This window comes from Choristoneura fumiferana, chromosome 7 (genome assembly GCF_025370935.1).
Source record: "Choristoneura fumiferana chromosome 7, NRCan_CFum_1, whole genome shotgun sequence".
Lineage (NCBI taxonomy): Eukaryota > Metazoa > Arthropoda > Insecta > Lepidoptera > Tortricidae > Choristoneura > Choristoneura fumiferana.
This window is the reverse complement of record NC_133478.1, coordinates 10,983,058-10,998,392: the sequence shown is the minus strand read 5'-3', so window position 1 is coordinate 10,998,392 and position 15,335 is coordinate 10,983,058. Positions and strand designations below refer to the sequence as shown.

The following is a 15,335-nucleotide window of genomic DNA, read 5'->3' as shown; positions in this document are numbered from 1 at the left end:
ATGGGCACTTTTACACGTCATTTTTTAAAATACCAGCGCTTTCGGAAAGACCATCATTGCCAAGAAGAATGCGCCGCAAGAAGCTTTGCAGAAAGAAAGTCATTTTTTCAAAATAAAATAATTACAAATAAAATACTTAAAAACTACAGTAAGTGTACAATTAAAGAAAAAATACAAAATAATAATAATAATAATACACGGATGTATGGGGTCCCTTAGTTACAAAACTATCCCGTTGAAATATCGGGATAAAAAGTAGCGTATGTGTTATTCCAGACGTCCGGCTACCTACATACCAAATTTCATGGCTCTAAGCCCAGTGGTTGTTATTTCGAGATTTTATCCCTAGTTATCCCGTGGGAATATCGGTTCAAAAAGTCACTTAAGTGTTATTCCAGATGTCCAGTTACCTACATACCAAATTTCATGACTCTTAAGCCCAGCGGTTATTATTTCGAGATTTTATCCCTTTCGCGTGGGAATATCGGGATAAATAGTAGCCTATCTATGTGTTATTTCAGAGGTTCAGCTACCTACACACTAAATTTCATGGCTCTAAGCCCAGTGGTTGTTATTTCGATTTTATCCCTAGGTATCCCGTGGGAATATCGAGTCAAAAAGTTGCCTATGTGTTATTCCAGACGTCCAACTATCTACATACCAAATTTCATGACTCTAAGCCCAGCGGTTGTTATTTCGATATTTTATCCCTATCCCGTGGGAATATCGGGATAAAAAGTAGCCTATGTGTGGTTCCAGAGGTCCAGCTACCTACATACTAAATTTCATGGCTCAAAGCCCAGCGGTTGTTATTTTAAGATTTTTTCCCTAGGTATCCCGTGGGAATATCGGGTCAAAAAGTCATTTGTGTTTTATTCCAGACGTCCAACTACCTACATACTAAATTTAATGACTCTAAGCCTAGCGGTTGTTATTTCAAGATTTTATCCCTATCCCGTAGGAATATCGGAATAAAAAGTATTCTTTGTTTTAATCCAGGTTATAAACTAACTTTCCGCCAAATTTCATCCAAATTCGTCCAGCCGTTTAAGCGTGAAGAAGTAACAAAAATACTCACTCACTCACTCACAAACTTTCACATTTATAATATTAGTAGGATTAGTAGGATTAATGATGTTCACAGTACAAAACTTCTAACCGTTCCGTTCTTGGGACCTTGAAAAGTAATATAATTATGTATTTTCACTTTATTACAAACTAATCTGTTTGAGCCTAATAACTACTAGGCTAACGAAACTCGAAACTCGAAGTTGGTATCGTATCGTCCCTCTCGCTCTCGTATTGAATAGTATAAGTGTCAGCAGGGCTACTACGAAACTCGAAACTCGAAGTTCGTGTCGTGCGGTCCCTCTGACACTTATACTATTTAATACAAGAGCGAGAGGGACCGCACGACACGAAATTCGAGTTTCGAGTTTCGTACTAGCCCTGCTGATTGCATTATGTCTTAGATGCAGATTTTACTTTATGCACTGGAGCACTAAAAAAAGTTCTTAAATAGCCTAGATCCAGCATAAATCAAAGTTTACGACCATAATAATAATAATTAATGCAGTAACCATTGCATATTACATTGATTAGTGCCTGGAGCCTCTTTTTTATAGTAAAAATATACCTGTGATAAGAGTTTGAATCTAACGAAGTTAATTTGTAAAAATTAATTCAAAACATGACAGAAGAAAGTTTTTGTTTCTTTACTTCCTTTTGAATATATTTTTTTTAATGAAACTTTTTTGGACCATACGAATTGAACTAAATCCGATAAATCGAATTAGGGTAGAATATCATCGATTAACTCTTAATAACATTATAACTGAAAAATTACAAAACAAGTTGCGCCTTAAAAGGTTCAATATTCCCTAGCCCTGAGAAATATTAAAAGTTTGCAACACTGCAATTTTTTTTATTACATTTTATTTGGCTTGAATTTATGAAAGCATACAGCCAAAGTATCATTTAATTAAATTGAATGTACATTTTTTTAAATCAAAATTACAGTAAACCTATTTATAAATATTCACAGTCAAATGTTTTGTGTTACGTATTCGAGTATAAAATTATACTGGAATTTTTTTACGCCAATCTTTCGTTTTTCTTTATTATATTTCAAAACTTTTACAAATCACTCACTTTACTTGACTTCTCTTTCGAAAAAAAAAACTATAACCTAACATTTTAAATTGTTGAAGTATTTTTGCTATTAAGTAATTATTACTTAAAAAAGATTGTTTGTGAATTGAACCAAGGCGAAGAGCTTGTTATTATAATCTACTAAATTTCTAAATCTCTCATTCATTCCAATATCATGGCGGAGATGACTGAAGCGGATCAAATCAAAACTGTTAAGTCCCATTTTTTAATTGTATTTGAATTAATTTAACATAGACTGAAGACTACTTTTAAGCTAATTATTATAGTTATATGAATACACGAAATCTCTTTTATGTCAGGTCATTGAGTTTTACATTGGTCATCATGCCATCAAAGATAAATCGATTGACTATGTAACTTATTACATTTTTGTTCCCAAATGCCAGTTTTTGAGTGGACTTGTTGGTTCATATATAGACGACCGGATGGCCAAGTTGTTAGAGAACCTGATTACGAAGCTTGAGGTCCCGGGTTCGATTCTCGGCCAGGGCAGATATTTGTATGAATAATACGAATGTTTGTTTTCGGGTCTTGGATGTTCAATATGTATTTAAGTATCCATAGTACAAGCTTTGCTTAGTTTGGAACTAGGTCAATTGGTGTCAAGTGTCCCATGATATTTATTTATTTATTATTTATTTAGCTGCTAATATGATCATGTTTCTCTGTTTTACAGTTCAAGGACTTCCTTGTGCAGTACAACAAACTGTCTGAGCTATGCTTCAATGACTGTATACATGACTTCACCTCGCGATCTATAAAGCCTTCTGAGGTATAACAGCTTTAATATTTACAATTAATACTTTACATACCCTTTACCCTGTTTCAAAGTCAAAGTCAAAGTCAAAATATCTTTATTCAATTTAGGCTATAACAAGCACTTATGAATGTCGAAAAAAATCTATCATCATCTGTTTCTTTTGGAATCAACCATCTGGGCTACATGATGATAATAAAAAGCACCAAGACTCAAATACTATTTGCTTACATAATCGAAATTAATTCTTGTTGTTGGCCTCCTTCAATTATGAGTTACATAATAATATTACAAGTTCCCAATCCGCACTGGGCCTGCATGGAAACTACGGCCCAAGCCTTTTCACTCAGAGTAGACCTGTGCCCAGCAGGGGGATGTATATAGGCTGGGACAATTAAATGGCCAAATACATTGCTAAGCCTAACCATTTATTTGACCTGATGGATTTTTAATTTTATGAGACAAAAACTATTCAATGTGTTAACTATGCAACAAACCAACCCTAAATAATGGTTTCTCAAAAATAAGTCTCCCTATTGTGGCATTCCCCACGTTGTGTATGATTAATCATACAAATGTATGATTAATTTTTATGTCACAATCGAAAAAGTTAATGGAAATTAAAACTATGTGCTAATGCAGCTTTAACGCTGTGCCGCTTTTTGGTCTTCACCCATATACTTTTATATACCATTAAGTATATAGTGAGGTTAACTGGTAGAGATCCCTTAAAGGAATAAGTCAACCTTTGTGATGAAGATAAAGAGTATACATACATACTTTCTTCTCTAAAGATTTTAAGAGTAAGGTCACAGCAAAAAAAAATGTTTAATGATAATTATATTTATATATGATCTCATTTAAATCCCTTATGATAATAATATAAGGTATAAGTTAAGCATACAAGTCAAATCCCGAGCTTAAAAAACACTTATATTTCTATTTTTTCCAGGACAAATGTACCTTGAACTGCATGGAGAAATATCTACGGACAAACCAAAGAGTTTCACAGAGGTTCCATGAATTCCAAATGATAGCCAACGAGAACATGCTGGCGTTAGCTCAAAAAAGTGGCAACCCTAGCTAATAAGCTGCATATTATTATCGCTTAAAAGACAAATTGTAGTGTGCAAACCTTATAATACAAATTTAATTATTGTATTTTTTGTTAGAGTTTATCGTCTTCAATGAAGGCCAATAAATATTGTTAACGGATTTAATTATTTTTATTTTGCTTTACGGCTACCTGCACAACAGAGTAGTAGCATCAAGTTAGCATGTTAAATAGGTAAGTGACAATCATTCTTGATTGGTACAGTCACGGGCAGCAATATGTGACAAAGAAAATAATATATAAAAATCTGATACAACTCTATTTCCAGGGCCGGTAGAATGTGTCAGATATTTTTGCATGCTCCGCTGTGGCAGATATTAATGCAGGTGACTGTACAGTCAGCAACAACAGATATCTACATCAGCAACACCAGAACTTTTCGAGTTTTAAGTTTCTTCCATTCTCTTCTGACCTGACCACAAAAAATTATTTTGTACAAGCTTTTTGGAGTCATTTTTATTTTCTCTATTTCAACTGCATACATTTGTTTTTTTGCCGGGTATCCGTGAAACCATATCGAAACTGAGACATGGATGCACAGAAAAACCAGAAAAAGAGACAGATACAGGGAATGAGAGACCGGGAATCGAACCCAGGTCCTCATTCCCAGTGATGGTCTCTTTTTCTGGTTTTTCTGTGCATCCATGTCTCAGTTTGAATTTTCGATATTTCATGTCAATTTGACCACTAAATTGCTTTTTTTTGAGTTTTCGTAATTTTACTAGCTTTTATTTAGTTTCCAGCTAGGGAGGGTTTACAAGTTAACGAGCAACACTTCTTCAACATGAACACCATCATAAATCAGCCGGAAGACTGCCGCTGTTGAAGAAATGCCTCACTCTTCGAGTATTACTAACTCGATAAGTATTCAATATTTATCGCACGTTAGTAGGTACGGAATCCTACTCCGTGCGTGGTTATTGATTGTGGATTGGCAATTTGGAAGACGTGAGTGTAGTGGGCAACCAGTGGATGCAAGTGGCGTTCTAAGGCTCCGTTCCACCAGAGATGTGCGAGGAATGTTTTTCATGAACCAATAGAAACGCTTCATTTACCTTGCCTCGCTCTGCTCAGTTGTTTCCACCAGAGATGTGCTGTGCTGTGCGAGGATAGGTAAATGAAGCGTTTCAACTGGTTCATGAAAAACACATTCATCGTAGGTAGGTAATATAATATCCTCGCCCTCGCACATCTCTGGTGGAAACAGCCTAAGGGGGGAGGGAGGCCTTTGTTCAGCAGTGGACGTCTTAAGGCTGCTAATGATGCTTTTTGTTAGTTAACGCTGGCACATGCCTCTTAAATTTGTAAACCATATTGTTAAATGACAACAATAGAAGTTGAAACTTAGATTTATTACGTTTCGTCCTGGTGTATTAGAAATGATGCAAGATATTGTAAGATAATTATGAACACAAAAACTAACGAATAGGCTGAAATTATTTAGATTTTCTTTTTTCGCTTCCAATAGTCGGAGTGGATTCGGTTTGGTTAGGTGGCCACGAGCATCCGCCCTGGCATGACATGCAGATAATACTCTTCTTGGAGCAAGTTTTGTAACAGTTCTGCACCGGTGGTGTGAAGTCTAAGACAAACGACGATTGCGAGCTCGTGTAGTCAAACAGATAGTCATTGAATTTGGCTTCCACGCTGTACTTTGCTGGTCTTCCGTGTTCTGTTTCGTCGGTATCGAGGACGTACTTGAGAGGGTATGGGCCTGAGGGAGCGTTGCTCACGTCGGAAGGTTTGGTGCATATCTGGTATTGTCCATTATGTCTGATGATTCTGATTAGTGGTAGGTTCGGGGCAGGTTTGCAGCAGGACGGTGTGGAAGGGCAGAGAGAGAGGCATTTGGGAGGCATGCAGCATCTCGAGCAGGATCGGGAGCAGGGTCGAGAGCACGGTGGTTTTGAGCAAACAGAGGGGCAGCAGGTCGGGCAGTTCGATTTCATGCATGCGTGTTGCTCTATCTTCCGAAGCACTGAGCACGAGATGTGGCCCGGGCGCCAGCCGCATCTTAGCTGGAAATGAAGCGCTGGTTTACATGATGTTAACAGAGGAACAGGATTTATGGCGTATGTCTTAGATTCTAGGTAAGCTGGCGCCGTTAGCTAAGAACAAAACAATAAGATGATCTGTGTGCTAGCACGTAGTTTGTAAAGGTAGGTACTTTCTTCATAGAAATTGTTTGATGAAAGGCCCAATTATTTCACCTGATGTTCGGGAGAGTGTTTGGCGGTATAAAGCCAGCCCATGTTTTTAGGCACGGGGCCCGGCTTTACATCTTCTTTTTCTAGGCATCTGTGCTTCGGCAGATCACAGCGCCCTAAGCAACTTGAAGAGGCTTTTTCAGCTGTAATTTAAAGTAGATCCATTAGTGGAAGTAAGAAGGGAAGAAGTAAAGCGAACGTAGCACGGTTGGAGAGTATTTTATCGTCTTTTGCTCAGTTAGGTAATGTCGTTATTTGAAAGGGACACGCATATACTTCTTTTTTAGCATTAGAAAGAACGTAAGCGATCTTGAGGAGTCTTTTTCATGAAAAAACACTTTGGACAAATAATTCACAGCAAATATGTAACAGTTAGCAAGGACGATGATGATTACATTATTTTGGTATCATAAGTAATAGTTAAGCCGTGGTGGCCGAGTGGTTTGCCCTACGGCCTCTCAAGGAGAGGATCGTGGGTTCGAACCCCGGCTCGCACCTCTGAGTTTTTCGAGATTCATGTGCGGTATTAAATTTGAAATTTACCACGAGCTTTACGGTGAAGGAAAACATCGTGAGGAAACCTGCACAACCCTGCGAAGCAATTCAATGGTGTATGTGTGTGAAGTTCCCAATCCGCACTGGGCCCGCGTGGGAACTACGGCCCAAGCCCTCCCATACAGCAGTGGACCGTTTATAGGCTGGGATGATGATGAAGTAAGTTACTGTTTTTTTTTTTTACTTTTTCAATAAAAATACTAAATAAAATAAAACAAGCTTACCCGTTTCACTGGTGACCATAGGGCTGGCTCTTTCTTCAGTCAACGTATTGGCATTGCCATACAAGGAGGAAACGCAGCCAGCCTTATGGGCAACCTGCCCAATAGCAACGACTTGGGTGATATTTGTAAATATAGGTAGATTTTTAGGATTTGAGTCAGTTAGTTTTATTTCTATTTTTATTTATTTTTGTTGGTTATTGTATATTATATATTACATGTTATTTAAACGAGTAAAAAAAAGACTCGTCAAGATTGTTTACCCTTTTTCTAATGCAAAAAAACCGAAGTAGGTATAAGTACCTAATTTAGCTAATTAAAACTCTATCATTATCCGAAGACGTCGTATCTATAGATGTAGAATCCTTGACTAGATGTATTAAAGTTCTTATCTAAGAATAACGCCTGTCAATGAGGTTCATCATCATCATCATCATCATCAGCCCGAAGACGTCCACTGCTGGACAAAGGCCTCCCCCTTAGAACGCCACAATGAACGTCAATGAGGTTAATACTCACATTTTCCCGGTTTGCAACAACATGCCATTTTTCTGATTTGTGGGTGGGTCTGATTTTCTGGGTTGTCCTGGAAACAAAGTTGATAAATGAGATTAAACAATGGGCTCGATAAATCGGACGGATGCTTAAGAGTTTCACCAGATATGTAACTAAATACCGCAAATAAGACAGTAGTGGTAGTCACATCATACACCTAACCAGTATCTACCGGCGTAAAACCTAATTCATGGTTAACTATCAAGATTTATTGCTTCTTACCTTGTTTTGGTGGAGTTACGTGTCTTTTGGATGATGAAGCATTTTCTGTTTTGTCATGTCATGCCAATTGTATATCCTGTATTTCCATGGTGTGGGTTGGAAAGTGGTAAGTGGAGAGCACTGCGTCACATGACGGTCTTAAATGTACTCGCCAAGTCGCCACTGACAACTCGATTTCATGAATGGAACTGTTTTCTTTTTCTACAGTTTGATAGAAAAGGTTGTTTAGAAATAAGTTTCTGCCAAGCGATTCGCACACAATATAGATGAGGCGACACTTGACGTCAAGTTTTTATCAAGAGCGTTGGTTACAAGTTGGTTACCTATTTCTTGCTTGGGCATGTTGACCGATTAGGACGCTTGTTTAGTGCTCGCTTGCTTTGGTCGCTGTTAAGCAGTGATCTATTTTTTTTTAAGTTTGATCCTGAATGTTGTATCCCTGTTGTTACCTATACCTCTTAAAACATTTTCATCACACTTGCTCGTAAACAGTGTCGTAACATGCAAGCTACCTTGCTTGCAACCCCCCAAATAAAACCCTCGACCTTAATGTGCTTGTCATGAAGCCCGTGGTCGGTAAATGAGTCATTGCCCGTACTAATTTTCTTGTCATGAAGCCCAAGGTCGGTAACATTATCATAAAAACTGATATGGAAAAAAAAACGCGCTAACTACAGCTCCAGTAAACTTTAGTAAATTAGTCGAGAAAGGAAGATAAATACGAACCTTTGCGACAAAATACGATGACCAAATATTATTCACGACATCTGTACAATACAATACAATACAATAATGGACACCAACACCTACCTACCTACCTACACACATACATATAATACCTGTACCTATTGAGATGAAGTTCAAACCTCACAGCTAACGACGACGACGACACTAGCCAATATACACCTTTTTATGATGCAAATGAGTATGAATGCATTCAACTTTAATGTAGGTAGTAGTTTCACATAGCGACATTCATTATTTACTTATGTTAGTTATCTATGCTATGCATTGTTCTAAAGTAGTCGACAGGAGCATACTATAGCGTTCAGTATTCAGTATTCAGTATTTATTTATTGCAACACCTATTACAAAAAAATATAAAAAACTAGCTTTTGCCCGCGGCTTCGCTCGCGTTAAATTTGGAGTAACAGACATTTAATACTTTCTGCGATCCTATTTGAAGTTTCTAATCATTACGTTACGCAAATGGGGTCATTTTGAAGTGAAAATACAAATTATAGCGCGGCAACACTTTGCTAATGCCGGGCCGCCCGGACTGGACGAATCCTTCGCCGCGCCCCAGCAGCCAATCACGGCTAAGCGTGGTGTACCGCGCGTGGACGCACCAATGATACGTTCCCGCCGTCCCCGCGCAGTACGACCGACGCCGCGTTACGAGATGTGACTTTTCTATAAACTCGACCCTAATTAATAATTCCGATACGAATCTAATAAGATTATGTTTATTTCTTGTGCTGATGCTGTGTCATATCATTAAAACTATTATTTGATGTGCGTACTGCGTTTTCTTCTCGTCACATGCCTGCGCGCACGAACCACCCTTTGTAAGCAAGCTAGCCGGTGCTACAAAATGGCTGCCCAAGCGTGAGGCAAAATTGTGAAAAGTGACTTTATTTCGTGTGTGTGACTCGTGGGACTGTTAGCGGACATGCCGCCACGAAAGAATCGTGCACGTGGAAACCGGGAGATGTCGCAGGAGCGAGAAGCCTCTGCTGGCGAAGCTTCGTTCTCGAGAGGGGACATCACCACGCTGGTCGAATCGCTGCAACGTTCGCAGACCAACGCCTTCAAGGATCTACTTGAGAGCGTTCTGACCAGACAAGCTTCGTCCACATCTACGCCGTTCCCGTCGGAAGGAGGAAATTTTTCTCGCTGTAAAGCTCGATTTGCCGGCACACCGGAAGAGTCCATAGAAGGTTTTATTGACGCCATCGAAGCATACAAAGACTGTTCGCAGATTACCGATGAAAACGCCATCAGAGGTCTATCGATGTTACTAACCCATTCCGCTGCAGATTGGTGGCAAGGTATTAAATCCGAAACCAATTCATGGGCCGACGTAATAAATAACCTAAGATATACCTACGGCGACAGTCGAGCTCCACCGCGCATTTACCGCGATCTATTTGCCACTCCTCAAGGCGATGAAAATACACATGTTTATGTCGCTAAATGCCGAGCTTTGCTATCGAAATTGCCATCAAATGATTTGTCAGAGAAGGTGCAGATTGATATGGTGTACGGATTGCTGCATAAACGTATTCGCAAGCGAGTAAAACGCGAAGATTGCCCAACATTCAGAATATTACTGCAGAAAGCACGTAGTGTCGAAGACTCGCTCAAGGAAAGCACAGACATGCCGACTAAGGTCACCGCCGACATCAAGAACGCGAAACATGTTGCGCCGAGCCTGCCTGCCGCGCCGAAGCCGCCGCGCGCCGCCGCGAGCGCCCCGCCGCCGCGCGAGCCCCGCGACACCCGCGCGCCGCCGCCCCGATCAGCTGATGAATACTATACGAACAATACCGCGAGCGCCGCGAAATCCAAAAGTGACAGATCGAATTCGTATAGTAAGAAGTGCGCGTATTGTAAGCGTTTCGGTCACGTAAAAGAAGAGTGTCGTAAATTAATTTCTAAAGACTCTAGTGCGTCTATCGATAATAATAATTTAAATACGCTTGATAGTAATGTATTACATTGTTATGGTTGTGGTCAAAAAGGAGTGTTACGACCAAATTGCGATAAATGCAACGCTGCTTTCTGTTCTGTCAACTGCAGCAAGGATTCGTCCACTCCGGGGTCGATGACCTCTGGTAAGCCGCTCCCCTCGGTGAGTAATTCTGTTACTTCTGTTCCTAAATGTCAAAATGCAAAATTTCAAGACAATTCTTTGTCCCTCATTGATTTTCGGTATGCACTTCCTGTAAATTTTTTTGGTGACGGTTTTATTACAACGCCGGTGACGTCTCGCGCCGCCGACGCCGCCTGGAGCGACCCGTATGTCGTTCAGGATCTGTTCACACAATTTACAAAGCCTTCTGCTACCGATAATTGTCCAGTCAGTGTTTCTAATAGCAGGGATACATTATTTTGCACTAAGTTAGATTGCAACAGTATACGTAAAGTAACTAGGATACCAGAACAGGTCATTGACACTGAACCTAGTATGACAACACTTTGTGTCCATCATACTCAAAACAAAAATAGTACCATACCAGCGTGTCATAGTGTAGATAAAAGCAGTAGGATAACTTCGCCTTGTGAGAAAATAATTTTTTCAACTGTGAATTTTTTAGAATCCTGCCAAGAAGTAAAGGAGCCTTTACATGGAACAACAAACCATGAAAATTCACTGAAGTTCTCCACTGATAGCATCAATTGCTTATCTGGCACTACTGAAGAATATGCTTGTGGACCAGACATTTCCACTAAACATCAGCGTCCTATTTTAGGAATTGAAATTCTTAACATGCGTGGAAGAGCATTAATTGATACTGCCGCCAAGAAGAGCATTGCAGGACAAAAGCTCTATTCACTATTACAACAGCGTAATCAACAATTTTGTGAGCATCAAATGAGGATTAAACTTGCTGATGGTTCCTGTCAAGTTGGAAAAGTGCTTACTATCACCTTAGATGTCAAGGTTGATCACAAAATAATACCTACAGAGTTCCTGATTTTACCTGAAGCCGAAGATAATGAAACTTTATTGGGCATAGATTTTTTGAAAGCATCCCGTCTCAGCTTGGACTTTGCAACTTCAACCTGGTGCTTTCCTGATGGTGAGAAACACCCATTGCAATTTGAATCTACTTCTCCAACCCAATTAGCCCTTGCTGCTACTAGCATACTTCGAGCTGAAGAAGCATCCATGCTCTGTGGAGAAGAATGTATAAAATTAGCCAATATTTTGGAGAAGAATAGTGCAGTCTTCAGTCTAGGGGGAGCACCCACTCCAATTGTAGAGCATCATATTGATACCGGAGACCACGCACCAATATCAGTTCCTCCATACCGGCTCACACCTGCAAAAAAGGAAATTATGAAAGCAGAAATAGAAAAGATGCTCCAAGAAGGGATAGTTGAGGAATGTGAATCTGCTTGGACCTCGCCAGCAGTTCTAGTGCCTAAAAAGGATAATTCTGTAAGATTCTGTGTGGATTACAGAAAATTGAATCACATCACAAAAACAGATAACTATCCCTTACCTTTAATAGATGAGTTACTTCAGTCAACTGGTAAGCATTGTTATATAAGTACCATTGATTTGAGATCTGGTTATTGGCAAGTCAGCGTGAATCCAGGTGATCGCGATAAAACCGCCTTTATAACACCTTTTGGGACTTACAGATTCACCCGCATGCCATTTGGCTTGAAAAATGCTCCAGCAACATTTCAGAGGCTGATGGACAAGTTCAAATCTGGTGCCAGCTTGCAGAATACTACCATCCTCGCATACCTGGATGATCTCCTGGTGATTTCAGACAGCTTCAATAAACACCTGGAAGACCTGCAACTTGTCTTTGACAGACTTCAACAGTTTGGTTTGCGAGCCAACCGGGAAAAATGTGTTTTTGCCTGCAAAGAGGTCAAATACCTTGGTCACCTCATTACACCAGAAGGCATCAAGCCAGATAACAGCAAGATAGAAGCCATATTAGCCATGAAGGAGCCAACCAATCTCAAACATCTCAGGACATTTTTACAAACTTGCGCTTGGTTTAGAAAGTTTGTGCCAAACTTCTCAGCAATTGCTCAGCCGCTTACCAAGCTTACCAAGAAGAATGAGCCCTGGTACTGGAAAGAAGACCAACAACAAGCTTTCAATGAACTCAAAGCCAGATTAACATCTGCTCCCATTTTAGTACAATCTGATTACAGCAAACCATTTGTGCTGCGCACAGACGCCAGTAGCTATGCCCTGGGAGGTGTCCTGATGCAAGGAGAAGGACACAACGAGCATCCGATCGAGTATGCCAGCCGGCTACTCACCCCAGCTGAACGCCGCTACAGCACAACAGAAAGGGAGGCATTAGCTGTGATATGGGCAGTAGAAAAGTTTCGCCCATATATCGACGGTCATCCTGTTATTGTGAAGAGCGATCACCAACCCTTAAAATGGTTATTGACTCATAAGTCACCAAGTGGCCGCCTTATCCGGTGGGCCCTAAAATTGCAAGCTTTTGACATCAAATATGAATATACACCGGGAAAGGCCAATGTTATAGCTGACACCCTAAGCCGCCCTGTGTGCGATGAGAGCTCCAAAGATGACTGTGGAGTCTGTTCAGTTATAATTGATGTACCTCAAGTAAGCCCGACGGAACTCCGTACTAATCAGCTAGAAGATCCAGAGGTATTCAAAATTATTCAAGACCTGGAAAGTTCAGATCCTGTTTCCTCAACTAGATGGCTAGAAAGAGGATATCTTATGGCCCAGGGGGTTCTTTATTGTTTCAACCCCAACTCGGATTCTGAAGAAGCTCAGCTGGTTGTACCTAATTCTATGAAGGAGCTTGTTCTTCAAGAATTCCATGATGCCCCTACTGCTGGTCACCAGGGGATAGAACGTACTATCGCTAGAATAAGCCAAAAGTACTACTTCACTGGAATGCGTAAATTCGTAACAGATTATCTCAAAAGATGTGAAGAATGTCAGCGGTATAAAATTACTAACCAGAAGCCTGCCGGATTACTACAGACGCCGATTTTAAATCAACGAGGGGAAGTTTTAGCAATCGACCTTTTTGGGCCTCTTCCTGAAGGGGAAAATGGGGAGAAATGGATACTTCTGATTGAAGATACTGCTACGCGCTGGGTGGAACTGATAGCACTCAAGGAAGCCACTGCAGAGATTTGCGCGCCAGCTCTCATTGAACAGTATTTTCTAAGATATGGTTTTCCAAGAAGAATCATCTCCGACCATGGTGTCCAGTTTGTCTCAGCTGTTATGCAGCAGACAATGTTCTTGCTGGGAATCAAGCAAAATTTAATCCCGCTGTATCACCCTCAGGCGAATCCCGCAGAACGCAAAAACAGAGACCTCAAGACTCAGCTCTCAATACTGGTGAAGAAGAATCATCGTTCATGGCCTAAGTTCCTGCCAGAGATCAGGTTTTCTATGAATAGCGCCATATGTGCCACTACTGGATGCACCCCCAGCTTATATGATGTTCGCCAGAGAGATGAGGACCCCGTTTGAGGCTCAACGTGATCTAAGAGCTATCCTGTCTAAAGAAAACTTTCTGCCGCAAATAACGCCTTATTTAGAGAAGTTTATAGACAATCTAGATGCTGTTAGAGAAAAGGCTGAGAAACATCAAGATCAAAAGAAAGATGGTGCTGATCAACATAGACGTCCGTCGACTCGGTACAGTGTTAATGACTTAGTTCTGGTAGACACTCATTTACTTAGTAATGCTGCTAAAGGTATAACCAGGAAGTTCATGCCGAAAAGAGATGGTCCCTATCGTATAAGTAAAGTTATTGGCCCCACTTCTTACGTCATTGCTGACGTTCAAACTAATACTGATCTTGGTAAAATGCATTGCTCAGATTTAACTATGTTCATACCAGGCCAGAGCGTTGACTCTGTGCCTGTTCATCCAAGGCGACTTCGTGGTCGCCCTCGTATACTCCCTAGATCCGCCCAATCTGATGATAATCTTGCCAAGTCCCCAACGGGTCGTTCTGAGGACTTGGAGGGGGAGTGTATAGCGCGGCAACACTTTGCTAATGCCGGGCCGCCCGGACTGGACGAATCCTTCGCCGCGCCCCAGCAGCCAATCACGGCTAAGCGTGGTGTACCGCGCGTGGACGCACCAATGATACGTTCCCGCCGTCCCCGCGCAGTACGACCGACGCCGCGTTACGAGATGTGACTTTTCTATAAACTCGACCCTAATTAATAATTCCGATACGAATCTAATAAGATTATGTTTATTTCTTGTGCTGATGCTGTGTCATATCATTAAAACTATTATTTGATGTGCGTACTGCGTTTTCTTCTCGTCACATGCCTGCGCGCACGAACCACCCTTTGTAAGCAAGCTAGCCGGTGCTACAAAATCCCATTTATTCAGTATCGCGTGGGAATTCCGTAAAATCCTGAAAGTGTTTTATGCTGTTATTATTACCTACTTGCATGCCAAATTTGAAGTTTCTAATAATTATAGTTACGGAAATAGGGCCATTTCGAATTGAAAATATAAATCCCATTTATTCCCTATCCCGTAGGAATTTCGAAAAATCCTTTCTTATTGCGCGTCTACACCTATTAAGGAACATATATTCCAAATTTCAAGTTTCTAGACCCAGCGGTTTGGGCTGTGCGTTGATCTATAAGTCAGTCAGTCAGTCAGTCAGTCAGTCAGTTTCTTCTCTTATATATATAGATGATGCCCTGTTGGGGCGCGGCAATTTTAAAATTAATTACATTAATTACTTATACATAACATATTATGCTATTTTAACCTCATGTATTTTTTAGGAAGAGGTTTAAGGAACAC

At 40.4% G+C, this 15,335-nt stretch overlaps 2 protein-coding genes across 2 annotated transcripts; one reads left to right on the top strand and one right to left on the bottom strand.

Moving 5' to 3' along the window:
* The first annotated feature begins 2,158 nt into the window (after positions 1-2,158).
* On the top strand, positions 2,159-4,144 carry Tim9a (translocase of inner membrane 9). Its single transcript, XM_074089728.1, has 3 exons — positions 2,159-2,362; positions 2,849-2,944; positions 3,882-4,144. Exons 1-3 carry the CDS (start codon positions 2,327-2,329, stop codon positions 4,014-4,016), a joined length of 267 nt encoding a protein of 88 aa, XP_073945829.1. The 5' UTR covers positions 2,159-2,326; the 3' UTR covers positions 4,017-4,144.
* A 1,235-nt stretch (positions 4,145-5,379) lies between these two features.
* LOC141429425 (uncharacterized) lies at positions 5,380-7,990 on the bottom strand. The gene is made up of 4 exons (XM_074089727.1): positions 7,804-7,990; positions 7,546-7,612; positions 6,254-6,393; positions 5,380-6,061 (listed from the first exon to the last, which is right to left on the bottom strand). The coding sequence occupies exons 2-4, from the start codon at positions 7,571-7,573 to the stop codon at positions 5,480-5,482; spliced, it is 750 nt and encodes a 249-aa protein (XP_073945828.1). The 5' UTR covers positions 7,574-7,612; positions 7,804-7,990; the 3' UTR covers positions 5,380-5,479.
* Positions 7,991-15,335: the final 7,345 nt, after the last annotated feature.

Excerpts from the sequence above, each read along its gene's own strand:
- LOC141429425 (XM_074089727.1), bottom strand. The coding sequence starts at position 7,573 with ATGGCATGTTGTTGCAAACCGGGAAAAT. Across the intron at positions 6,394-7,545 it reads TTGTTGCAAACCGGGAAAAT|CTGAAAAAGCCTCTTCAAGT; the intron begins GTGAGTATTAAC and ends TTTAAATTACAG. Across the intron at positions 6,062-6,253 it reads AACACTCTCCCGAACATCAG|CTAAGATGCGGCTGGCGCCC; the intron begins GTGAAATAATTG and ends CTTCATTTCCAG.
- Tim9a (XM_074089728.1), top strand. The coding sequence starts at position 2,327 with ATGGCGGAGATGACTGAAGCGGATCAAATCAAAACT. Across the intron at positions 2,363-2,848 it reads AAGCGGATCAAATCAAAACT|TTCAAGGACTTCCTTGTGCA; the intron begins GTTAAGTCCCAT and ends TCTGTTTTACAG. Across the intron at positions 2,945-3,881 it reads GATCTATAAAGCCTTCTGAG|GACAAATGTACCTTGAACTG; the intron begins GTATAACAGCTT and ends TATTTTTTCCAG.